Here is a 27,750-nt window from a genome sequence, read left to right as displayed (position 1 = left end):
ACAGCTGGTAACCATCTGAAAACTCTGCATGCCAGGCAGCTAAGTCAACCGACAGGCTATCCTGGCAGGTTACCCCTTCGAACAAGAACTAGCTAGACAAGCCCTTCACCAGCTCATTCTAGATGGGAAGAAGAGAACTCAAGGATCCAGAGAAGAGACCGGACAAGCTCGCTCTCCCGACAAAAGGAGAGGGAGTCCTCCACGCCTAAAATAGGTGATGAGGAACCAGGAACGAGCTAAAGGAAAGGACTGAACCCTTCAGAAAAAAAACCCTCTCTCAACTAGGTCCCAGCGATCCCTCGCAATTCGCCCCGGAAGAAAAGATCCCAGATGAAGAGAGACTCTCACCCGGTAGATCCCTGCAACAAGGGAACTCTCAAGACATCAAGCCTCTAACCCGTGATTATGAACCCACAGACAAAAATGGAGAGACCGCCTCAGACACGCCCATTCCAGATAGGATCGAGCCATCCTTGAAAAAGTGACATAGCCGAAAAGAAGGTTAAAATAGACCTCCTCGAAAGTAAGAAAACTGCCACAGCAGAATTTAAACTCCAAGCTGACAGCTTGTTAGGCCCAGAAATAATCCCCTTGGCCCCTTAGTCCTGTGGACCTCAACTGAGAACTCGATCTGCAGTCTCAGACACACATTTGAAAAAGTTCTGGATAGATAGATCAAACGGATGATCGCAAGGAACATCCGTTCCGGAAGAGCACGCTCAGAGAATGGATTGCTGTCAAGACCAGACCTCAGAGCCAAATGTTCGACTTAAAAAAAAAAAAAAAACCCCAGGGGTGACTGGAAGGAAAATCCTGATTCACATACCCCAGAAACCACTCTCTCCCTGCTGACAGGGAAGAGACCAAGACAAAACAGCCCGGGGGACTAGGAGAAAAGTCCCCAACTGGTAAACCACAAAGACTCTAGGCAGAGTCAAGAACCCAGGCCATGTCGAAGACTCGGCCCAGGCTGAATTCACACTGCGCCAACTAGGACCTGAAGGTGAATTGGAGGGCAGAACACGATGAAGTGAATCTAACTTTGTAAGCTCTAAAGCAAAGAGCCTTCTTGTCTGAAAGACCAAACCGCATCCAAAGGATCCAACCTGGTGACAACCCCAGACGCTGGAAAAAACAAACGTCAAGACTCGGGAGCCGCCGCCACCGCAACACCTAGAAATAGGCTACTGTCACATTAAAACCCCAGATCTCAAATCTGAGGACCGAAGCGAGGTTCCCGAAAGAAAAACGGTCCCTAAGGACCAGACCTGCTTAAACAAGCATGATTTTGAATTAACATACAGCGACAGCCGCCTGATTCTAATAATTTACCTTTTAGTTCCATAGAGGAAACTACCAGACTACACTGGACCGCTTTGGACAGGAAAGATAACCTTCTTCCTAAATCCAGGTAGAGAAAACCGTGTATTCTCTCAGAATAAAAAGATCAAGAAAGCTGTGTATGACACTGCGAAGAATACCGGGACAAGACTCCCAAAGTCTCCTAGTCCAGAAAAAAAAAAAAAAAAACGGAATGAAAAGCTCAACTCCAGCCTCTAGGACCCCCGGACCCATATGATCCAGCATCAAGTGCCCATCCAGAAGAACTGAAGACAGGTCCTGCCTGTCCTTCGGTATAGAAGGGCCCACTTTGCCCGGACCAGAATAATTAGAAAAGGCTCCTTCTCTATATTAGAAAGAAATAACAGACTTAACTATTACCCCAAACAGGCCCTGCCCGTCATCAAGGGTATGACAAGTTTGTCATGAGAAAAACAAACAAAAAAAAACAAAACAAAAAAAAAACAAAAAAACTTACGTTCCAGCAGCACTAGGAACTGAAAATAAATAAAAAAACAAGCTCTGAGGCTTAATCTTTCATATCTATAAAATCGAGGGAACATCACCCCGACCAGAGATTTAGAAGCTTCCATCGGAAGACAGCCATCTCGACCAATAAAGTCGATATAACCAGAACAATCCAAGATACGAAACTCCAAAAAATAGTTTCCGCAAGAACCCTGACCTCCTAAAACAAAAAACAATTTATGCAAGAACTTATCAATTAATTTCTTTCATATTGGCAAGAGTCCATGAGCTTGTGACGTATGGGATATACAATCCTACCAGGAGGGGGAAAGTTTCCCAAACCTCAAAATGCCTATAAATACACCCCCCCACCAGCCCCACAATTCAGTTTAACAAATAGCCAAGTAGTGGGGTGAAAAAGCATACAAAAAGAGGAACTGGAAATATAATTGTGCGTTTATACAAAAATCATAACCACCATAAAAAGGGTGGGCCTCATGAACTCTTGCCAATATGAAATAAATGAATTCATCAGGTAAGTTCTTACATAAATTACGTTTTCTTTCATGTAATTGGCAAGAGTCCATGAGCTAGTGACCTATGGGATAGAAATTCCCAAGATGTGGGAGACCAAAGAAGAATCCTGTTAGAGTAAGGAGAAAAAGAGGCGCCACATAGGGTAATAACGTTTGCAAACAGGAAAGACGATAACAAAGGAGCCCCTCCCCCCCTTTGAAGATGGCTACTCACAAACACGGCAGCACAACCAGAGTGCCTAACTGAACTGTACGGGACCAAAAGAGTTGCCCGATAGACTCGAAGAAAGAAGCTCACACATCCAACATCAGGTCACGTGGAGGAGAGCGCCAATCCCTGCAGCAGGATCTCTCAAAGGATAGCAGTCATCCAAAGAACCATGAGCCCGGGTACACAAGAGGGCGTCACACAAGAACCAGCACGGTCAGGAAGATTAGACCATATGATCGTATATAACGATTGATAACACAGAGCAAGTAGTAGTAAGAAGTGTAGACTTTAATGGACACACTATATACAGCAACGGGTTTCTTAGCAGAAATAAGTGCCGTTTCATAAGTCACTAGAGAGGGAGGGATAAAAAAAACAGCTATTTCCGCTGAAAAAATTAAATCCACAAAAAATAAGTCTCTCAGAAATTTCACATAAATTTCAAGAAAAAAAAAAAAACTCAAATCATAAAGCAGAAGAATCAAACAGACAGCTGCCTAAAGAACTTTTCTACCAAAGACTGCTTCAGAGGAAGCAAATACATCAAAATGGTAACATTTAGTAAATATATATAAGAACAAGTTGCTGCTTTGCAAATCTGATCAACTGTAGCTTCATTCTTTAAAAGCCCAAGAAGTGGCGACTGATCTAGTAGAATGAGCGGTAATTCTCTGATGCGGAAACTGTCCCGCCTCCAGATAATCCTTGTGAATCAAAAGTTTTAACCAAGATGCCAAAGAAATGGCAGAGGCTTTCTGACCTTTCCTAGGACCAGAAAAAAACAATTCTTTAGTAGCTTCGACATATTTCAAAGCTCTTACAACATCCAAAGAATGTAAAGATATTTCAAGAGTATTCTTAGGATTAGGACACAAGGAAGGTACAACAATTTCCCTACTAATGTTGTTAGAATTCACAACCTTAGGATTTAAACCGCAGAACAGCCTTATCCTGATGGAAAATCAGAAAAGGAGACTCACAAGAGAGCAGACAATTCGGAAACTCTTCTAGCTGAAGAGATAGCCAAAAGAAACAACACTTTCCAAGAAAGTAGTTTAATGTCCAAAGAATGCATAGGCTCAAAAGGAGGAGCCTGCAAAACCTTAAAAACCAAATTAAGACTCCAAGGAGGAGAGATTGATTTCACAACAGGCTTAATACGAACCAAAGCCTAAATAAAACAGTGAATATCAGGAAGTTTAGCAATCTTTCTATGAAATAAAACAGAAAGAGCAGAGATTTGTCCCTTCAAAGTACTTGCAGACAGACCTTTATCCAAACCATCCTGAAGAAACTGTAAAATTCTAGGAATCCTAAAAGAATGCCAAGAGAATTTATGAGAAAAACCACCATGAAATAGTTTTTTTCCCAAACCCGATAATCTTCCTTGAAACAGACTTACGAGCCTGTAGCATATTATTAATCAGAGTCAGAAAAACCTCTATGACTAAGCGTTCAATTTCCATACCTTCAAATTTAGCGATTTGAGATCCTGATGGAAAAAACGGCCCTTGAGACAGAAGGTCTGACCTTAAAGGAAGTGGCCAAGGTGGGCAACTAGACATCCGGACAAGATCTGCATACCAAAACCTGTGCGACCATGCTATCAGAAACACATGCGATTGTTCCAATATGATCTTGGAGATCACCCTTGGAAGAACTAGAGGCGGAAAAATGTAAGCAGGTTGGTAAAACCAAGGATCTGCCAACGCATCCACCATCTCCGCTCGAGGATCCCTGGACCTGGAAAGCTTCTTGTTTAGATGGGAAGCCATCAGATCTATTTCAGTGAGACCCCACATCTGTACAATCTGAAAAAATACATCAGGATGGAGACACCACTCCCCTGGATGTAAAAACAGACGACTGAGATAATCCGCTTCCCAATTGTCTACATATGGGATATGTTTAGCAGAAATTAGACAGGAGTTGTATTCCGCCCAAGAAAGTATCCGAGATACTTCTTTCATCGCTAAAGGACTGCAAGTCCCCTCTTGATGATTGACATATGCCACAGATTTGATATTGTCTGTCTGAAAACAAATGAATGATTCTCTCTTTAATAGAGGCCAAGCCTGAAGAGCCCTGAAAATAGCACGGAGTTCTAAAATATTGATTGGTAACCTCGCCTCTTGAGGATTCCAAACTTCTTGTGCGGTCAGAGACCGCCAGAGAGCTCCCCAACCTGTGAGACTTGCATCTGTTGAAATCACAATCCAGGAAGGACGAACAAAAAAGGCCCCTTAAAGAATCTGATGATGGTCCAACCACCAGGACAGAGAGAGTTGAATGTTGGGATTTAAGTTTATCAACTGTGATATCAGAATATAATCCCTGCACCATTGATTCAGCATACAAAGCTGGAGAGGTCTTATAAGAAAACGAGCAAAGGGGATCGCGTCCGATGCTGCAGTCATGAGACCTAAAACTTCCATGCACATAGCCACTGAAGGGAATGATTGAGACTGAAGGTTTCGACAGGCAGAAACCAATTTCTTTTGTCTCTTGTCTGTTAAAGACAGAGTCATGGACACTGAATCTATCTGGAAACCTAAAAAGGTGACCCTTGTCTGAGGTATCAAGGAACTCTTTGGTAAATTGATCCTCCAACCATGCCTTTGAAGAAACAACACTAGTTGATTCGTGTGAGATTCTGCTAAATGAAAAGATTGAGCCAGTACCAAGATATCGTCCAAATAAGGAAACAATGCAATACCCTACTCTCTGATTGCAGATAGAAGGGCACCAAGAACCTTTGAAAAGATTCTTGGAGCTGTTCCTAGGTCAAATGGAAAAGCAACAAATTGGTAATGCTTGTCTAGAAAAGAGAATCTCAGAAACCGATAGTGGTCTGGATGAATTGGTATGTGAAGATACGCATCCTGTAAGTCTATTGAGGACATGTAATGACCTTGCTGAACAAAAAGGCAGAATAGTCCTCAGTCACCATCTTAAAAGTTGGGACCCTTATAAATTGATTCGAAAACATCAGATCCAGAACTGGTCTAAAAGAATTTTCCTTCTTCGGGACAATGAATAGATTTAATTAAAAACCCAGACCCTGTTCCAGAATTAGAACTGGTACAATTACTCCTGAAAGCTCTATATCTGAAACACACTTCAGAAAGGCCTGAGCTTTCACAAGATTTGTTGGAACGTGAGAGAGAAAAAAAAATCTCACAGGTGGTCTTATTCTGAAACCTATTCGATACCCCTGAAAGACAATGTTCTGAATCCAATGATTCTGAATGGAACCTGCCCAAAGTCTTGAAATAATTTCAATCTGCCCCCCACCAACAGAACTGGATTGAGGGCCGCACCTTAATGCAGTCTTGGGGGCTGGCTTTGGTTTCTTATAAGGTTTGGATTTATTCTAACTCGAGGATTGCTTCCAATTGTAGCCAGAGTCCTTAGGGGAAGGAGTGGTCTTCTGTTCTCTATTCTGACGAAAGGAACTAAACCGATTAGAAGCTTTAGATTTGCCCTTAGACTTTATCTTGAGGCAAAAAAAAAAAAAACTTCCTCCAGTAATAGTGGAAATAATAGAATCCAACTGGGAACCAAACAAATTATCACCATGGAATGATAGAGATAGTAAACTAGATTTAGATACCATGTCAGCATTCCATGATTTGAGCCATAAAGCTCTTCTAGCTAAAATAGCCAAATACATAGATTTAATATTAATCTTGATGATATCAAAAATAGCATCACAGATAAAATGATTAGCATGTTGAAGCAAACGAACAATGCTATGCAAATCAGAGTCTTTTTCCCGATGTGCTAAGATATCCAACCAAAAAGTTGATACAGCCGCAACATCAGCCATAGAAATGGCAGGTCTGAGAATATAGACAGAATGCAGATAAGCTTTCCTTAGATAAGATTAAATTTTCCTATCTAAAGGATCCTAAAAAGAAGTACCATCTTCCATATGAATATTAGTATGTTTAGCAAGAGTAGAAATGGCCCCATTAACCTTTGGGGAATTTTTCCCAAAACTCTAAATTAGCCACTGGTAAAGGATATAACCTTTCAAAACTTGAAGGAACAAAAGTACCACCAGGCTTAGACCATTCCTTAGCAATCACATCAGAAAAAGCATCAGGAACAGGAAAAACTATAGGGAGTAGTCACAGGAGGTTAATAGACAGAATTTAAACATTTACTGGATTATCAAGAAGACCAGGCTCCTCAACATCCAAAGTTATCAACACTTCTTTTAAAAAAAGAATGAATATACTCAATCTTAAAAAGATAAGATGATTTATCAGTGTCAATGTCTGAAGTAGGATCTTCTGAATCAGAGAGATCCTCATCAGGAGGAGGTTATATCTGTATGTTGTCTCATTACAAAATTCATCAGTATTATGAGAAGTTTTAAAAGACCTTTTACTTTTATATTTGAAAAACTAAAAACGCAAAAGTTGAGAAATTTTTTGGCGCCAACAAACATCTGGAAATGATGCAACTCGCGTCATAACAAATACAATTCCGCATCAAACAACCTAGCATCAACTAAGACGCAGGAAATGACAGCATTTTGCGCCCTCGCGAGCCTAATTTGCCAGCACATCCTAAAACATGATTCCCTTAACGAAACTGCTAGACTGCAAAGGGAAATACACACAGACCTGACTCATGACAAATAGAAGTAAAATACATATATTTAAAACTTTATACATAAAGCACTAAACCATAGCTGAGAGCAGATAGCCAAACCAGTACTGAAAGCTATCAGCAGAGGTAATGGTATATAAGAGTATATCGTCGATCTTAAAAGGGAGGTAGGAGATGAATCCCTACAACCGATAACAGAGAACCCTTGAAAAGATTTCCTGCGAGGGAAACCATAAAATCAATAGGCGATACTCTCTTCACATCCCTCTGACAAACAATGTACTCTGAAAGGAATTGGGCTTCAGAATGCTTAGAAGCGCTTATCACAGAAGAAATCATAAAAACAATCAAACTTACTTTACCACCTCCATAGGAGGCAAAGTTTGTAAAACTGAATTGTGGGTGTGGTGAGGGGTGTATTTATAGGCATTTTGAGGTTTGGGAAACTTTCCCCCACCTGGTAGGATTGTATATCCCATACGTCACTAGCTCATGGACTCTTGCCAATTACATGAAAGAAACTATCCGAGACGGATTAGAAAAGAAAATGGTTAAACGCACCAAAAAGGATTCAAAAGGGTGTGCAAATGAACAGGTCCTGCCTGTGTACAACGCAAACCCCTATGGAGCTCTGGACTGGGATTCTATAACTATATACATAGACGATAAAGGACCCTCTCCACTCATCTAATCAAGATTGTTATCTGATATAGAGGACTGAGATCCACCTGACGGATCAGGACTGGGAAACACTAACATCGCCAAAATCTCTTTCAGGAGTAAGCGTAGGCGTGCACTCCAAGTCTAAAAGCCAAATCCTTTGCAGTCGGAGGAATCAATGCAGGCGATTCCGACCCCGGAGGTTCTACCTCTGAAGCCTCAGAGGGAACCGCACCCCCTGATGACAGATCTGGCACAATCGTCATTTTACACGATGGCCCACGTGTAGGAGAGCACGGATTAACCCTTTGCTTCGTAGGCGGAAGAGGCAAACTCGCTAAAGCCATAGAGATGGCCATGCGAAAACGCGCAGTAACCTTCGGTGGAAAAAAAGTCTCCTTCAGACGAATGAGTAATGGCACTTAAGGGAACATTGTGTAGGATAACAATCTAGGGTACGCACCTCCCGGGACGAGGAATCCTTAGAGGTAGACGGCTCAGTGGTCTCTAACATCTCAATATTGTTAGAAAGGGACACCCTATTTTGGCATACGGAACACAATTGAGCAGGCTGGCCTACCCGGTCCTCCTCACAACATACGCAGGTATCAAAATCTGTATCAGAAGAATCCTCTAGAATATCAGACACTTCCATAATTTCAATTAAGAGTTTTAGACAAAAAGCAAACCGACACCTACACCCCCAATGGCTGGGGCACTCACCCCCTCCTATGAACCAGACAGGTAGAGAAATTAACTCTTTTCCGCAGCCACTCAGTCAGGAAACTGAAATCGAAAACAAGACATGATTACACCTAGTCACATGGTGCCTCATGCAGGGCCACCCCAGCTTAATAAAACTGTGCAGCTCTGTAACCTGTATGTTCTGTATCAGCCAAAGAGCCTAAAATGTCTCCTTACACATATGCAATCAAAATCGCATAACAAACATGATTAAAAAGACCACACTGTTCAAAATCCCTCTAAGGAGATATTAACCCTTGATTCCATAAAGATAAAGGAGTCCCACTGAGACCCTGTCTTCTATCTTTAACATGTGTGTATAAAATGAAACAATCTTACCGGAATCCAATCCGTGGAACAGCAACACTGTTCTTCAAGTTTGACAGATAGTAGCAGCGCCTCTGACATTGACTTGAGTTAAGAAAGCAAGCAGCAAAACTCGTCAACGCTGATTACTTATAGGAGCTGTTAATCTGAGTCTGGATGGTTTCGCAGAAAGACACTCCCTGCATCTCCAGACTAACTTTCATCAATGCTCTCATTGAGAGGCTGACAAGACTACTTAAAACTGCAGTTCCATCCCAAAGGGCAGGTACCCCTCATAAGGAACTACTCCGAAAAAACTTCTGACACCTCTCTGCCAACCTCCTGTGACAAAAGGCAAAGAATGACTGGGGGATGAGGGAAGTGTGGGGGGGGGGGGGGAGGTATTTAAGCCTTTGGCTGGGATGTCTTTGCCTCCTCCTGGTGGCCAGGTTCTGTATTCCCACAAGTAATGAATGCAACTGTTAACTCTCCCTGTATTTAGAAGGAAATAACCATCGCTGACATCACTTTAAAAATAAAGAGCTATTTGAATCACTATATATTTTTTAATAATAGTCCCTTTAACCACTGCTATACCTCTCACCTCCCATTGTGGACATTTCCACCTACTTAGAAGATGAAAGCAAAAATGACAGCTACACACACGTTATAGCTACTTTACAATGTCAATTTACTAAATTTTGCTTTTACCTGTAAAAGGTGGTGGAGGTCCTCCAGGCCCAGCAGGTCCAGGAAAACGCTCACTCCCAGGACCAGAAGTGGGAAAGCGACCCCTTCCTCTGCCACCAGGAGGAAATGGCAGACGGGCATTGATACCCGGGGGGCCAGCTTTCCCTTCTCCAGACATTTGGCCAGCCTGTGTAGCTGCAACAATAGGAATACAACAGAAAGTATCCGAACTTCTAAAAACAAAACCTAAATAAAATCCTGCTTCTGAAGGAGACCTATACTGCTATGCAAAATGAAAGTTTTCAAGAGGTAACACTTTTTTACAATAGCAAGAGTATACCATAATTAGAAGTAAACTTTCCAAAGAAAATCATACTACATAAAAGTTTTTATAGTTTAAAGGGACAGTCTAGTATAAATTAAACTTTCATTATTCAGATAGGACTTTTAATTTTAATCAACTTTTCAATTTACTTTTATCATCAAATTTGCTTTTTTAGATTGGTATTCTTAGTTTAAACATAGGTAGGCTCAAATGCTAATGTCTAAGCCTTTGAGGGCTGCCTCTTATCACCAGCTTTTTAAATCTCTTTTCAACACAAAGAGACAAAGTACACGTGGGCCATATAGATAACACTGTGTTCAGGCACAGGGGGTTATTTAAGATTTAGCACAGTGCAATGCTAAATTTAAAACAATAGAAAATAAACAGTCACAGTCATGTGATCAGGGGGCTGGAAGAAGGTTCTTAGATACAATGTAATCACAGAGGTAAAAAGTATATTAATATAACTGTGTTGGTTATGCAAAAATGGGGAATGGGTAATAAAGGGATTATCTATCTTATAAAACAATAACAATTCTATGGTAGACGGTCCCTTTAAGTGACTCTGTAAACCACTGCCTCAATGTCTAACAGGTAGTAAACTAGTAGTAATATACCTGCACAGCAAGTTACTGAAAAACGTATATGGGTACTTACTTTTCCTTGACTGCATTTCAAACTGACTAAGGAACTGCTTATTGCATGGTGTAACAACTGGGCTTTGTCCATGTAGTTCTCTTTTAGGCAACAGATCCATTAGCTTTTTAGATGAAGATTCAGAGCCAACACATATTAGTGCAAACCTAAAAAATGCAGTAATTTAGCAAATATTTTCACAGCATCTGACATGTCAAACAATAAAAAGCAGGAACATGCTAAACAAAGACACTTTGGTTGATTTTTTTTAGTAGAACCATAAAAAAACACAACATAACAGTATATTGATATAGGTATATACATAAACAAATTCGGGGGGGCTGTGCTTTAGAAGATCACGTTAAAGGGCTGTTTAGAGTTAAAATAAAAAAAAGCTGTAATTTATTAGATCATGTCATTTTATCACTAGAGACACTGCAAAGATACATGTTTAACCCATGCAAAAGGGGTTTAACACAGTTATAGTAAAGTTCAGAACCCACAGAGCACTATAGATCCTAAGCAGAAAACGGAAGCGGATTTAATCAGCAGCATTAGATGCACAGCTCGTTCGTGCGACTAGTGCTGTTGACTGGATCAGCAGCGCTCTGCACATCCCGAGCAGTACTTTAACATATATGTATAACACTCTGGAAGGGGTTAAACACAAAGGTTTGCAGCATCCCTATTGATAAAATTACATGCTCTAATGAATTTGCCAGAGGCAGAACTTTTCATTTTCTGAAATGAGAATATTTTAGTGAAAAGGTTTTTTGCAAGGGATTTAGAAATTACATTTTAAATTAGGCAGTTACATTAAATCACCAGCTTAAATGGACTCTTCTAATAATCACTAAAACCTACTTTTTCTTATTAATAAAAATAAAATAATCACTGCTGTCTATTTTATCTGTTCCTCTTACCCCAAACTGTTGAAAGAGATTGTTTTGAAGTACAGTGCTGATCCAGTGCTTGATTTCCTATGTAAGCTGCCATATTGTAACGCACGTATCAGAGGCACAGTAGCCACATGCTCATAATGCTGTCACATGACACGCACAGCATATTACTTTGAGAATCCATCTGTCTGCAGCGTGTGAGCTGTAGTCTCTGAAGATACATATTTATTTGTCACAGTATAAATAAATTAGCTTTCCCCATCTATTTATATTCACACACATTATGCAGCACAAATGAAATAAAATGCTTTATAAGCACTGTTTATGTTTTTAACGCCCTCACAGTTTTACTCTTACTGCCCACAAGTTTTATGCTCTAAGCAAAAGCCGTGTGCAGTTTTCAGGCACTATTATTGTAAATAATTTGTAAGCTCCGTGAGGGAGAGAGGGAGGCTCTCAGACACGCTGCAGAAGATTTCTGCTTCTCATGACCTCTCCTGCTTATGTAAAGCACTTGTACCAGCTAATTGATCAGTTAGTAATGATTGTCTGTTTTATTTACCAGTGTGATCTGCTCCTGTCACACCCTCTGCCAAGACACAGTCTCTAGACTATAACTCTGTCTGTGATCATCAGAGGGTGTGACAGGAGCAGACCACACTGGTAAATAAAACAGACGATCATTACTAACTGATCAATTAGCTGGTACAAGTGCTTTACATAAGCAGGAAAGTTCATGAGAAGCAGAAATCTTCTGCACGGCCACGGAGTATATAAAGAGTTTCTGAGAGCCACCCTCTCCCCCTCCCACGGAGCTTAAAAAATGATTTACGACAATAGTCCTAAAAGACAAAGAAGAGGTGCCTCATGGTGTAATATCGTCTAACACCATATCAAGTTTACACACAGATGGTAACTCACAATTAGGAGGAGCACACTTAGTGCTATAAACGGCAGGCCGAGACCGCTGCATAGTGTGTGTGTATATATATATATATATATATATATATATATATATATATATATATATATATATATATATATATATATATATATAAATATATATATATATATATATATATATATAAATAGATGGGGAAAGCTAATACATTTATACTGTGAGTGACAAATAAGTATCTTCAGATACTGCAGCTCACACGCTGCAAACATATATGATTCTCTAAGTAATATGTAACAAATAATATGCTGTGTGTCATGTGACTGTATCATGAACATGTGACTACTGTGCCCCTGTAAGGTACGTTACAATATGGCAGCTTACATAGTAGAATCAAGCACTGGATCAACACTGTACTTCAAAAATCTTCTTCAGTTTGGGGTAAGAGGAACAGATAAAATAGACATCAGTGATTATTTTATTTTTATTAATAAGATAAAGTAGGTTTTAGCCATTTTCATCAGGTGTTAAATGTCCCTTTAATTGTAATGAGTTGATTAACTGGAAAATAATGCATTATTTTTTAAAGTTCTATAATATATTGCAGCAGCTGAAAATTGCATTGCAAATTAGGTGTAGAGAACATTTTAAAATGTTTGTCTAATAAAAAATCAAAATACATAAACAAAAAAAATGTAAACATGAGGTAATAAAAAAAGGTGCATTCATGAGACAGCTTAGCTCACAGTGAAAGGCTAGGGAGCAGCGATTAAAAAAAACAAAACAAAAAAAAACCTGAGCCAGTACATCAATCATAGCGTTGCCATTTTGCAGCGCTGCTCTGTATTGGACTCCAAACAGTGTTTCATTTTGGCTGCATTGTGTTAAAGGGACATGAAACACAAAATTTTTCGTTCATGAGTCAGAGAGAATACAATTTTGTATAACTTTACAATTTATCTAACTTGCTTCATTCTCTTGATATCCTTTGTTAACAAAGCAGCAATCAAGTATTGGGAGCTTGTTGATGCACTGGGTGAAGCCAATTACATGAGGCATATATGTGCAGCCACCAATCAGCAGCTCCTGAGAACAAAACTAATTACGGAAGTTGTTCAAAATCATATGCTCTATAAGAATCATGAAAGACAGAAAACAATTGGGTTTCATGTCCCTTTAAGGAAAACAGTGCAGCCAGAGCACAGCAGTCTGAAGAGAACTGCCTGATGTGGAGCAGCACAAAGTACAAACTATAAAGTATTGAAAACTACATATGCAGACAAACACAAACCTGAGGCTAGAACAGACACACTGACATCAGCACATATACACCGCCACCAACAGTCTGAAAGTACTGCAAATTACATGTGCAGACAAACACAAACCCGAGGCACACAAACACACAACTGGCACCAACAGTCTCAAAGAACAGAACCCACATTAACAGCACTCTGACCTTAACACTGAGACGCAAGACTGACTTTAAAGGACCATTAAACACAGTAGAATAGCTTAATTCCAATGCAAAAGAACTTAAAAAAAAAAAAAAAAAAAAAAAAAAAAATCTACTACTCAAGTGAAATTCAAACTGACAAATATAAGTGTTTTATTTTCTTTCCCAATGCATCACGTGACAGCCATCAGCCAATCACAATATATATATATATATATATATATATATATATATATATATATATATATATATATATATATATATTCTGTGAATCTTGCACATGCTCAGTAGGAGCTGGTGCCTCACAAAGTATGCATATAAAAAGACTGTGTATAGTTAGATCAGAGATTTCCAAACTTTTCATGTTGGTGACACACTTTTTAGACCTACATCATTTCGTGAAACAGTAATTCAGTTCATTATATAATAACAAAATGTATTTACAAGTAACAGTATGTAAGTATGTGCTAGAATTAAAAAAAAAAGTTTAAAAAACACCAATAGCTACTTACTATTTTAATGAGATGTATGAGGTTGATGGGATGAACACAGTTTCTGAATATTTGGTGGAATATAAGATAAAGACACTAGCATTTCATCATCAAGCATTTTTTAAACTTCCACTTCCTATCCATATATCAAGAGCAGGAGCAGCAATGCACTACTTGGAGCTAGCTGCAAAAAACACTGACTTCATTTTTTTTTTTAATGTAAATTTAAAAAAAAAAAATTGTGCTGAAGCAGGGACACACCTACACACTACCGCCGACACACTAATGTGTCACACACAGTTTGGAAAGCACTGAGTTAGATAATGGATGTGAATTGAAAAGTGGTTTAAAATGACGTGCTTTATCCAAATCATGGAAGTGACAGTCTGGTCAAAATTAAACTCTCATGATTCCAATAGGGCATGCAATTGTAAACAACTTTCCAATTTACTTTTATCATCAAATTCGCTATACTCTTGGTATTCCTTGTGAAAAGCTAAACCTAGGTAGGCTCATATGCTTATTTCAAAGACCTTGTTGGCCGCCTCTTATCTCTAGTTTGTGTGCCATATAGATAACATTGTGCTCGCTCCCGTGGAGTTGTTTAAGTAAGCACTGATTGGCCAAAATGCAAGTCTGTCAAAAGAACTGAGATAAAGGGGCAGTCTGCAGAGTCTTAGATACAAGGTAATCACAGTGGTAAAAAGTGTGTTTAAAGGGACACTGTACCCAAAAAATTTATTTCGTGATTCAGATAAGAGCATGCAATTTTAAGCAACTTTCTAATTTACTCCTATTATCAATGTTTCTTCGTTCTCTTGCTATCTTTATATAAAAAAAGGCATCTAAGCTTTTTTTCTTGGTTCAGTCTCTGGACAGCAGTTTTTGATTGGTGGATGAATTTATCCACCAATCAGCAAGGACAACCTAGGTTGTTCACCAAAAATGGTCCGGCATCTAAACTTACATTCTTGCATTTCAAATAAAGATACCAAGAGAATAAAGAACATTTGATAATAGGAGTAAATTAGAAAGTTACTTAAAATGTCATGCTCTATCTGAATCACAAAAGAAAAAAATTGGGTTCAGTGTATAACAGTGTTGGTTATGCAAAACTATGGAATGGGTGATAAAGAGATTACCTATCTTTTCAAACTATACAAATTCTGGTGTAGACTGTCCCTTTAAGTGATTTACATTACAAGAATGACTTACCCCTTTGATTGACCATTTGCCCGGTTTTCAAAAAATTTTATTTCCAAAATATCATTTACTCCCAAAGAATGAACGGAATCGGTCAAATCCTCATCTGTTGTCCACTACACGGAAAAATCTAGGCGTTAGAAATACTCAAAAAAAGCAGCATATTTGAATGCAAAACATTCTTCACAAAAAACAAAAATTATGCTTACCAGATAATTTCCTTTCCTTCTGTATGAGGAGAGTCCACAGCCTCATTCCTTACTTGTGGGAAATACAGAACCTGGCCACCAGGAGGAGGCAAAGACACCCCAGGCAAAGGCTTAAATACCTTCCCCACTTTCCTCATCCCACAGTCATTCTGCAAAGGGAACAAGGAAAAGTAGGACAAAAAGGGTATAAATGGTGCCAAAAACAAAAATTAGGTCCGCCCATCTGAGAATACGAGCGGGCACCGTGGACTCATACAGAAGGAAAGGAAATTATCTGGTAAGCATAATTTATGTTTTCCTTCTTAATATGAGGAGAGTCCATGACCTCATTCTTTACTTGTGGGAAACAAACCTAAGCTTTAGAGGACACTGAATGAGACGGGAGGGTAAAATAGGTGAACCCTATTCTGAGGGCACCACAGCCTGCAAAACCTTTCTCCCAAAAGCTGCTTCAGCCGAAGCAAAAACGTCAAACTTGTAAAATTTTGAAAAGGTATGTAAGGAGGACCAGGTAGCCGCCCTACAAATCTGTTCCATAGAGGTCTCATTCTTGAAGGCCCAAGAGGAAGCCACTGCTCTAGTAGAGTGAGCCATAATCCTATGAGGAGGCGTATGTGCCGCTGTCTCATAAGCTAAGCGAATGATGCTCCTCAACCAAAAGGATAAGGAAGTGGAAGAGGCCTTCTGCCCTCTACGCTTCCCAGAATAGACAACAAACAAAGAAGTCTGTCTAAACTCCTTCGTGGCCTGAAGATAGAACTTCAGGGCCCGAACCACGTCCAAATTATGAAGGAACCATTCCTTCGAAGAAGAAGGGTTAGGACACAATGAAGGAACCACAATCTCCTGATTGATGTTGTGATATTAAACTACTTTAGGAAGAAACCCTAACCCGATACGAAGAACAGCCTTATCAGCATGAAATGCTAGGTAAAGAGGCTCACATTGCAAGGCCGCTAATTCAGATACCCTGCATGCCGAGGCAATAGCCAGTATGAAAAGAACCTGCCCAGACAGTAATTTGATGTTGATTGCATGCATAGGCTCAAATGGAGTCTTCTGTAGAACCTTAAGAACAAGATTTAAACTCCAAGGAGGAGCGCTAGATCTAAACACAGGCCTGATTCTAGTCTGAGCCCGAACGAAAGACTGGACATCCGGAAGCTCAGCGAGCCTCTTGTGAGGTAAAACAGATAGGGCCGAAATCTGTCCCTTAAGGGAACTAGCAGAAAGGCCCTTCTCCAGACCATCCTGGAGAAAAGAAAGAATCCTGGAAACCCTGACCTTATCCCAGGGAAATCCACGTTCCTCATACCAGAATAAAGTAGGTCCTCCACACCTTATGATAGATGCGACGAGTAACTGGCTTACGCGCTTGAATGAGAGTATCAATAACCCTCTCTCTTGGCGAGGACTAAGCGTTCAATCTCCACACAGTTTGCCTCAGAGACTCTAGATTTTGATAAACAAAAGGACCTTGCTCCAGCAGATCCCTGCGACAAGGTAACCTCCATGGAGGAGATGAGGACATCCCCACCAGGTCCGCGAACCACGTCCTTCGCAGCCATGATGGAGCAATTAGAATCACTGAAACTTGCTCCTGCTTGATGTGGGCCACTAAACGAGGTAGAAGTGGTAACGGCGGAAAAATGTAAATCAGATTGAACCTCCAGGGCACTGCTAATGCATCTTTTAGCTCCGCCTGAGGATCCCTGGACCACAACCCATATCTGGGTAGCTTGGAATTAAGCCGGGACGCCATGAGATCTATCTCTGGAGTCCCCCATCTGCTGCAAATCTCCCCCGGATGAAAGGATTGTCTGCTGAGGAAATCTCCCTCCCAGTTGTCCACATCCAGAATGTGGATTGCTGACAGAGCAGTTGTGGGCCTCCGCCCATTCTTGAATCCGAGATACTTCCCTTATTGCTAGGGAGTTCATCGTTCCCCCTGATGGTTGATGTAAGCCACAAAGGTACTGTTGTCTGATTGATATCTCAAACTGGGACGAACCCAGAAGAGGCCAAGCCTTCAGAGCATTGAAGATCACTCGAAGTTCCAAAATGTTGATCGGGAGAAGGGATTCCTCTTGAGTCCACAGGCCCTGTGCCTTTCTGGCACCCCAAAAAGCTCCCCATCCTGTGAGACTTGCGTCCGTAGTCACAATCTCCCAGAATGGTCTCAAAAAGGATGTCCCTTGGTACAGGTGATCTGGACAGAGCCACCAGGAGAGCAATTCTCTCGATCGATTGTCCAGAGTTGTCAGAATAATTGTCGTTCCACTGTCTCAGCATGCACAGTTGAAGCGGTCTGAGGTGGAATCTGGCAAAAGGAATGTTGTCCATGCAAGACACCAACTACCTCCATACACCGAGCCACAGAGGTCCTCAAGGAGATCTGGAGGGCAAGACAAGGGGAAGTTAGCTTGCAACTTCTCTGGTCTGTAAGAAATATCCTCATGGATATGGAGTCTATTATAGTACCCAGGAATTCCACCCTGGTATTGGGAATAAGACAACTCTTTCCTAAATTTATCTTTCATCCATGAGATTGAAGAAGGTCTGCTGCCAGATGACAGGATGGTGCTTGAACCAGACTATCGTCTAAGTATGGTGCCTACTGCTATACCGCCGGTTCTGGCAACTGCAAGCAAAGCCCCTAGAACCTTCGTAAATACTCTTGGAGCAGTAGCTAGACCAAACGGAAGAGAAACGAACTGGCCAAGTGCTGGTCCAGGAACGCAAACCGTAGGAACTGGAAGTGTTTCTCGTGTATGGGAATGTTAAGGTAAGCATTCTTCAGGTCTATCATGGTCATGAACTGTCCTTCCTGTACTAAGGGAAGGATGGACCTTATTGTCTCCATCTTGAACGAGGTGACAGAAATTTGTTTAAGCACTTTAGGTCCAGAATCGGGCGAAAAAAGTTCCCTCCTCCTTTGGGACCACAAAAAGATTTGAGTAGTATACCAGACCTCTTTCTGCCAGAGGTACCGGGACAATGACAACCAAGGAGGAGAGATCCCTCACACACCCTAAAAAGGCTCTCTCTTTTCTGGCCTTGAAGACAGGTTTGACAAGAGAAATCTGACCTTGGGTGGATGAGACTTGAAACCTATCCTGTATCCCTGAGCGATGAACTCCAGAACCCACGGGTCTTGCACCCCCCCAAACCAAGCTTCCGAAAAGAGTGACAAGCCTGCCTCCTACCAGATCCGGCGGCCGCCCCTTTATGCCGACTGTCTCGGCAGGCTTCTTGTTCTGCTTGGATTTATTCCAGGACTGGGCCGGTTTCCAAGTCCCCTTGGATTGTTCAGGCTTTGCGGAAGGTTGCTGACAATGGGATTTATCTGAACGAAAGGAACGAAAATTAGGACCTTGCCCTTTAGGTTTGTTCTTATCCTGCAGTAAAAAAGGCACCCTTGCCTCCAGTAACCGTAGATATGAAAAAAAAATTTCCCCTTAAATGGGAGGAAGAGGAGTCTAGATTACGAAATCATGTCAGCTGACAAGACTTCAGCCAAAGTGCCCTATGGGCTAGAACAGAAAAACCTAAAGCCTTGGGCTTCAGGTGAATAAGCTGCATATTGGCATCACAAATAAAATAATTAGCCACTCAAGGCCTTAATTCTATTCTGGATCACGTCGAGGGTACCCTCTACCTCGATCAACTCAGATAACTCACACCAATAGATAGCCATTCCCGCAACCGGTCGAAACAAATATCCCGCATGTTGAAACATCTTCCTTAACAGCGTTTCTAACTTCTTATCCATGGGCTCTTTAAATGACGAGCTATCCTCAACAGGGATAGTAGTGCGCTTAGCAAGTGTGGAGATAGCGCCATCCACCTTAGGGACGGAACCCCACAATTCTAATTGAGAGTCCGAAACCGGGAATACATTTCTTAAAAGAAGAAGGGGAAAAAGAAGAACCAAGTCTCTCCCATTGATTTTTTATAATGTTCGTCATCTTAACAGGAACCGGGAAAGTCTGTGGAACAACCCTGTCCTCGTAAAACTTATTTAATTTAGGAATGCAGGGTTCCTCAGGAAGCTTAGGCTCAGGAACCTCTAAAGTAGCCAAAACTTCCTTTAGCAGAAAGCGTAAGTGTTCGATCCTAAATCTGAAACCTGGTACCTCCGCAACTGGAGGTTTAGAGGCCACAGATTCCGACCCAGAAAGAGCGTCCTCTGAAGTATCAGAGACGCCCTCGTCAGCGGATAATCTGGAATCAGATAAATCCAATAAACTAGTAGATGACCCCTGGGAAGGAAAACAATTTTTAACCTTTCGCTTGCACTCTGTTGGCGCTCTACAAATAACTGATAATAATAATAATTAGTAGAGAGAGGAAAAGCACCAAAGGCCGCAGACACTGCCATTTGTAATTGCTCAGCAAAATCTGGCGGTAAAAGGGCCCCTCCAGATGGAGGATTAGGAGTGCTACGGGAAGCTGCATGTGTATTAGGAGATTACTGTAGGGTGCGCACCTTACGGGATGGAGACCCCTCAGAGGTGGACGGCTCAGCGGTACTAAACATATTGACTTTCCATGAAAATATAACCTTATGTGGAACATAATTGAGCAGGCGGGTATACCGTAGCCTCCTCACAATATAAACAGGCATTAGACTTGGGTAAAGAGGGAGTACCCTCTAACATGTCAGAGTCCTCCATAGCTTGCGCTTATAAATCAGCACTCACCACCTATGACCCAGGCCCAACAGAGAAACTTGCTTTGTCTCCGGTAAACCACACGGTCAGGAAGAAAAGGAAATCAATGTGACCACATCCCGGTCACATGGTGCACCATGCAGGACCGCCCCTGCTAATGGTAAGAAAAGCGCCAAGCCTAACAGGCTGCGCAGCAAACATATGTTCCAACTACTACATGAGCCTCATCTCACACATATCGCAGCATAAAAACATAATAAACAGTTATGTGGTTAATCCCCTCTGGGGGTATTAACCCTTGATTCCATACAGATAAAGGAGCCACACTGACCCTGTCTTAATGCGTTCTCGTGTATAAAAATGAAATGATCTTACCGGAATCTATGTCGTAGAACAGAAACACAGCCTCTAAAGTTTGACAGTCTTGTAGCATCGCTCCTGACATGGACTTGAGTGAGAAAAGCAGGCAGTGAAACTTGTCAATACAGATTGCTTAGGAGCTGTTAATACGGGTCTGGATGGGTTCGCAGAAAGACTCTCCCTGCATCTCCAGACCCTAACTTTCATTGATGCTCAAACTGAGAGGCTGACAAGACTACTTAAAACTCGAGTCCCATTACGAAAGGAAGATACCCTTCATAAGGAACTACTCCGTAATCTTCTGACACATCTCTGCCAACCTCCTGTGACGAAAGGCAAAGAATGACTGGGGGATGTGGGAAGTGGGGGTATTTAGGCCTTTGGCAGGGGCGTCTTTGCCTCCTCCTGGTGGCTAGGTTCTGTATTTCCCAAAAGGAATGAGGCCGTGGACTCTCCTCATATTAAGAAGGAAATAGTCAAACAGCCAGCCATAGTTAGATGACGTTTATCAGACATAAAACATTTTTAAAATTGCAAACAATTATCTTAACCTCTGTAAAAACTAAAAAAACAAACTCTAAAAATGTCTTGATCTTTAGAAGTTTATTTCTGAAACTAGTATAAAAATCACATAGCAAGCTAAATAACAGAGTTGCTTAAAATGACCTCATGTTTATAAAAGCAGTGCTTGACAGGCTTATATGAAATATAGGAAACAGCTACACACTTTAAGAAGGCAATGTTTTTTTTTGTTTGTTTGTTATATATAGATATGTGCAATGATCTAAACAACTAAGTACTAGTGATACAAATCCAGGAGCTGTAACTCCATAGCTAGTATTTGTCAAGTCCTGTACCTGAACATCCATTTTGATACTGTTAACATTCCAGGGCAAACTAAAATATATAAAGCGTGACCTGTCCATTAAAATTAGAGTAATAAATGAAAGCACTCACCCACGTAAGGTTTCCAATGTATAGAGCAATTCGTTTCCCAGTATATGTATACACAACATTGGGAGCTGATCCCTTTACATCATCAGATGATGAAAGTGTGTCCATGTAGTCTCGGTCCTCAGGAGCATCCCCATTATTAGCAGAAGGTGAAATGACATCTTCATATAGTTCAATCTGTTCATGTGATCCATATTCAGCTTCCTAGAAAAGAGAGGTATTAACTTCAAAAAATAAATAAAATAAAATGTATGCTTACCCGGTCAATTATTTTCTTTCAGAATGATGATGGTCCACAGTCTTCCATAACATATGAGATATTTTTCCTGGCACTGGGAGGAGATAAAGAACCCATATCAGAACTAAAAAACCCTCCCACCTCTCATAGTTTAACGTATAGCGGAGTAGAGAATAGTAAACATATAGATAGGAAAGACAAAAAGGAGGGTCTTTATAGATGCCATTAGAACTGTCGATCAAAAATTTAAAACGGGCGGTGGCTGTGGACCATAAATCTGAAAGTAAAGAATCAGGTAAGCATAAATTTTGTATTCTTAAGTAAAATGACGGTCCACAGTCCTCCAATACCCAAGCAGATGGTGTACGTTATGGAGAGGGTGGAAACATTTTTCTGGCAGTTCCTATTTAGCCGACGCAGCGGCTTGAAGGACTTTCCTGACACAAACTGCTCTCAAAGAAGCAAAAACATCAAAGCGAAAAAAAAAAAAAAAAAAAAAAAAAAGTATGCAGAGAAGACCATGTTCCAGCTTTGCAAATCTGCATCATTTTTAAAAGCCCACAATGTTGCAACTGCTCTTTTAGAAAGAGCTGTAATACTCTTATGAATCACCTTAGTAGCTTTCTACCTCTTACAAGTCCCAGAGTAGTGAAGAAACAAACTAGACTCCAACTGAGAGTCCAGAACCGGGAACAATTTCTTAAAGGAAGAAGGGGAAAAAGAAGAACCAAGTCTTTCCCATTCATTCTTAATAAGGTTCGCCATCTTTACGGGAACCGGGAAAGTCTGTGGTACAACCCTGTCCTCGTAGACCTTATCTAATTTAGGAATACACAGTTCCTCTGGTAATTTAGGTTCCGGAACCTCTAAAGTAGCCAAAACTTCCTTTAGCAGAAAGCGTAAGTGTCCAATCCTAAATCTAAAGTATGGTTCCTCCGCAACTGGAGGCTTAGAGGCCGCAGATTCCGACCCAGAAAGAGCATCCGCGTCTTCATCATCAGAATCTTGTATCAGATAAATCCAAAAAGCTAGTATATGACCCCTAGGAAGGATAGCAATATTTAACCTTTCGCTAGCGCTTAGCATGGCAAGGTAAAGCACTAAAGGCAGCAGACACTAAAAGCATTTGTATAAAAAAGTAATTTTCGGTTTTTGTCCAAGAGCATCCTGAATTTTTGGTTTCGGTCCAGAATTTTCATTTCTGTGCATCCCAATAGTTAGGATGATAGGATATAAGAAGTGTGCATGAATCTGTAGAATTCTTTATGGTAGATGTGTTTGCAACAATGTATAACATAAGCAAGTACTACTGTCAGATGGCTAAAGACTCATGCATCACCCTGAGTTTACCTAGAATTATACTATAACAAAGGATACCAAGAGAACTAAATTGTAAATTTGTTTAACCCCTTAAGAACCAGACCATTTTTAATTTTCTTACACTTAAAGAGACACTAAACCCACATTTTTTCTTTCATGATTCAGATATAGCATGCAATTGTAAGCAACTTTCCAATTTACTCCTATTATCAGTTTTTCTTCGTTCTCTTGCTATCTTTATTTAAAGTGAATGTCAATATTGAGGCTAAAGTGCCCGTTTTATTTAAATTCCTGCATCAGATAAATCCAATAAGCTAGTATATGACCCCTGGGAAGGATAGCAATATTTAACCTTTCGCTAGCGCTTAGCATGGCAAGGTAAAGCACTAAAGGCAGCAGTCACTGCAGTCTGTAACTGTTCAGTAAAGTCTGGCGGTAAAAGAGCCCCTCCAGATGGTGGAATAGGAGTGCTACGGGAAGCTGCATGTGTATTCGGAGATGACTGTAGGGTGCGCACCTCACGGGACGGAGACTCCTCAGAGGTAGAAGGCTCAGTAGTACTAAACATATTAGCTTTCTTTAATATCAATACTTTATCAAGGCATGTGGAACATAATTGAGCAGGCGGGTATACCGTAGCCTCCTCACAATATAGACAGGCATTTGATTTAGGTAAAGAGGGAGTACCCTTTAACATATCAGAGTCCTCCATAGCTTGCGCTTATAAATAGGACAATAGACAAAGAAAAATGGCACCTTTATACCCCCAATTTTGACTAGACTGTTCCTTCAAAATTAAAAGGGACTGTAAGGTCAAAACTAAACATTAAATTAATTTTCTTCTATTTTTGTATATATACTTTATTGAAGAGTTAATAGTTAAAAGGGATCCACCAAAATTTCGGCCGCAGAAATATTGGACAAAAATTGCATTTTTGCCTGTTATTTTCGGTAAAATTATTGTGTAGCATATTTCAAATTTGATGCTAGCCTAGAGCTGCTGTTTGAGTTCATTACTTGACTTACTGTTTGGCATATAATAATAGTTTTCTAGGACTATACATTATTTGGATAATTGGTAAAAAAAAAACCTGTTAAAGGGACAGTCAACACCAGAATTTTTGTTGTTTAAAAAGATAGATCATCCCTTTATTACCCATTCCCCAGTTTTACATAATTAACAGTTATATCTAATGGGTTTTTGTAAAGCGCAGCAACTCACCCCTAAGGGTCTCAAGGCGCTAGGGGTTGCTGCAGTGTATATTAATACACTTTTTATCTCTGTGATTACCTTGTATCTAAGCCTCTACAAACTGCCCCCTTATTTCAGTTCTTTTGACAGACTTGCATATTAGCCAATCAGTGCTTACTCCTTGGTAACTTCACGTATGTGAGCTCAATGTTATCTATGACACAAATTAACTTATTCCCTCTAGTGCTGAAAAACTGTCAAAATGCATTCAGATTAGGAGGCGGCATTCAAGGTCTAAGAAATTAGCGAATGAACCTACTAGGTTTAGCTATCAACTAAGAATACCAAATGAACAAAGCATTTTTTTTTTCTTTCATGATTCAGATATAGCATGCAATTGTAAGCAACTTTCCAATTTACTCCTATTATCAGTTTTTCTTCGTTCTCTTGCTATCTTTATTTAAAGTTAATGTAAATTTTGATGCTAAAGTGCCCGGTTTTTTTAAAATTCGATTAAAAACAGGGGCACTTTAAATCATCAAAATTTACATTTCACTCCTGTTGAGAAAAAAAAAAGAAACTTACCTTTTAAACTTATCAGCCGCTCCAGCTTCCTCCACCCGTCGCAAAAGCCTCTTCCTGGGTCTAAAATGAGGAATCTGGCTTCCTCCAATCACGGCGTTGAATCAGACACGGATTCCCCGGGGGGGAAGCCGTGATTGGAGGATGACCTATCCATCATTTCTGACATCAGAAATGGCTTGCAACGGCCGGAGAAAGCTGGAGCTGCTGTCAAGAAGGTATGTTTTTTTTTTTCACAACAGGAGTGAAATATAAATTTCGATGAATTAAAGTGCCCGTTTTTAATCAAATTTTTTTTAAAAAAACGGGCACTTTAGCATCAAAATTGACATTCACTTTAAAAAGCAGGAATGTGATGCATAGGAGCCGGCCCATTTTTGGTTGAGAACCTGGGTTATGCTTGCTTATTGGTGGGTAGATGTAAGCCTCCAATAAGCAAGCGTTATCCATGGTGCTGAACCTAAAATGGGCTGGTTACTAAGATTTACATTCCTGCTTTTAAAATAAAGATAGCAAGAGAACAAAGAAAAAATGATAATAGGAGTAAATTAGAAAGTTGCTTAAAATTGCATGCTCTATCTGGATCATGAAAGAAAAAAATTGGGGTTCAGTGTCCCTTTAAGGACCAGGGATATTTTTACATTTCTGCAGAGTTTGTGATTAGCTGTAATTTTCTGCTTACTAAATTACTGTACCCACAAATATGCTGTTTTTCTCCCCATTAAATGGACTTTCTAAAGATACCATTATTTTCATCATATCTTATAAATTACTATAAAAAATGATAAAATGAAAAAAAATGGAAACACCTTTTCTAACTTTGACCCCCAACATCTGTTACACATCTACAACCACCAAAAAACACCCATGCTAAATACTTTCTAAATTTTTTCCTGAGTTTAGAAATACCCAATGATTACATGTTCTTTGCAAGTTATAGGGCAATAAGCACAAGTAGCACTTTGCTATTTCCAAACAATTGTTTTTCAAAATTAGCAATAATAGATACCAAGAGAAGAAAAATTAGATAACATAAGTAAAGTAAATTGGAAAATTGTTTAAAATCACGTACTATCTAAAATCATAAAAGAAGAAAAAAAAAAAAAAAGGGTTTCACGTCATTTCATTGTAGTCTAAAAACTACATTCACTAATTTCTTCATGCATGTAATCTTTGTACTGCTCACACCAAGATTCTATGTGGATAGAAATACAAAAGTAAAGTCATGCTTAGGAATTGATGCTTCATCACTGGCTGTTTCCTGATCAGTTCTCTGCAGCTCCCAAACATGACTAAGTGTGTTTAGCCCATCTGCAAGGGGGTTAAACCCAGAGTTCAAGGGTGAGTAGAGCAAAAATTACATGATCTAATGAATTTGTGAAATTTTAATTTCGACATTTATGTCCCTCTAAGAAGGTGTGATATTACTTTCAAGCATATTTCGTACATTTCCAAAAACAATACAAGCTGGCAACTGCTGACATTTTATGACATAAAAAGTAAAATATCAATACAGTCTCTGGCCATCTCATACAAAGTCAGACTATGGGTTTACAGTGAATGTAAAGTTTGTGCCCGGTTTTTAAAAATACTATTAAAAACAGGGGCACTTTCACTGATGAAACTTTACATTGCACCATATTTGTAGAAATACTTACCTCTTCGTGTTGAAAGCCGGATCGCTGATGACGTTGTTTCCCCCGCCCGTTGCAAGTCTCTTCCTACGTCAAAAATGACGATTCCAGCCTTCCTCCAATCACGGCGTTGCTTTAGGCGATCCTTCCCCCGGGGAGGAAGCAGTGATTGGAAGATGCCGGAATCGTCATTGCTGACGTAGGAAGAGGCTTGCGACGGGCTGGAGCGCCTTTCAAGACGAAGAGTTAAGTATTTCTACAAATATGGTGCAGATGGTTTAGCCTTAGCGAAAGTGCATCATTATTACATATATATTTAAACACAATAAGTTCTATTTTTTTTTCTGTTCACTCTGCAGCTATATTTAAATGTATTGATTTATTTGTATATGCATAGATAATTACACTAAAGAAATACAACAGAATTAGTACGATTTTAGTAGCACCTACGTGTTTATATTTTGATATGTTGCATATTAAAAGCCAGATCCAACAAGTCAGAAACAGAACGTTAGAAGCCATGTCCCTCTGACTTACAGTATAAAATGTGAGAGGGTCACTGCAGTAAGATTTTTGGATAATTTTACTGTTATGCTAAAAACAAGAACGTCATAGTAACTCCATCTAACACCATAACAGTAGCGCGTGTTAGCTGTACGCTCTCTAAACAAATGGCAGCTGTAGGCCGCACAGATCACTTTATTAAGCAACCAGGTGTTGAAGGATGCCTCGATCTTACACGAGGCACCCACGAAGAAAGTATTTGACATCCTATCTCTGGATTCGGACTGTCTGTGTGTAAAGGCCGCACGTAAAATAAATATAGAACAGCCCACAAATAGGCCTGAACAGCATCACCACAATAACAACAACATTTCTACGAGACACCGCCCCCCTCAGTTTCTAATGGCGGAACAAGCGCAACCCTCGGTGCGGCCCCGACTATATACAGATAAAATAGCAATTAACGCTGCTCCAGAGTGTACCGTACCTGGTTAAATTCCTCTCCCACGTCTGCATAGATGTCAATATGGTCCACTCCGTCCGCCATCTTCTGCCTCAGTCGGGACCAGGCCAGTCACGGGGCGGCGCAAGCTAAGGGAGGAC

General features: G+C 40.2%; 1 protein-coding gene across 5 annotated transcripts in view; it reads right to left on the bottom strand.

Moving 5' to 3' along the window:
- CPSF6 (cleavage and polyadenylation specific factor 6) overlaps window positions 1–27,750 on the bottom strand; it is an 86,450-nt gene extending 58,700 nt beyond the window's left edge. For 4 of the 5 annotated variants that reach the window (XM_053716818.1, XM_053716819.1, XM_053716820.1 and 1 more), the window contains exons 1-5: window positions 27,635–27,750; window positions 21,681–21,881; window positions 15,494–15,597; window positions 10,559–10,704; window positions 9,598–9,774 (exon numbers count right to left, since the gene is read on the bottom strand). In XM_053716818.1, coding sequence (XP_053572793.1) covers window positions 9,598–9,774; window positions 10,559–10,704; window positions 15,494–15,597; window positions 21,681–21,881; window positions 27,635–27,694 — 688 coding nt within the window. In that variant the 5' untranslated portion in view covers window positions 27,695–27,750. The remainder of the gene's footprint in view (window positions 1–9,597; window positions 9,775–10,558; window positions 10,705–15,493; window positions 15,598–21,680; window positions 21,882–27,634) is intronic. The other variant, XM_053716822.1, reaches the window with a different exon arrangement.

This window comes from Bombina bombina, chromosome 6 (assembly GCF_027579735.1).
Source record: "Bombina bombina isolate aBomBom1 chromosome 6, aBomBom1.pri, whole genome shotgun sequence".
NCBI lineage: Eukaryota > Metazoa > Chordata > Amphibia > Anura > Bombinatoridae > Bombina > Bombina bombina.
The sequence above is the reverse complement of the archived record's forward strand: the minus strand, read 5'-3'. Positions and strand labels throughout refer to the sequence as shown.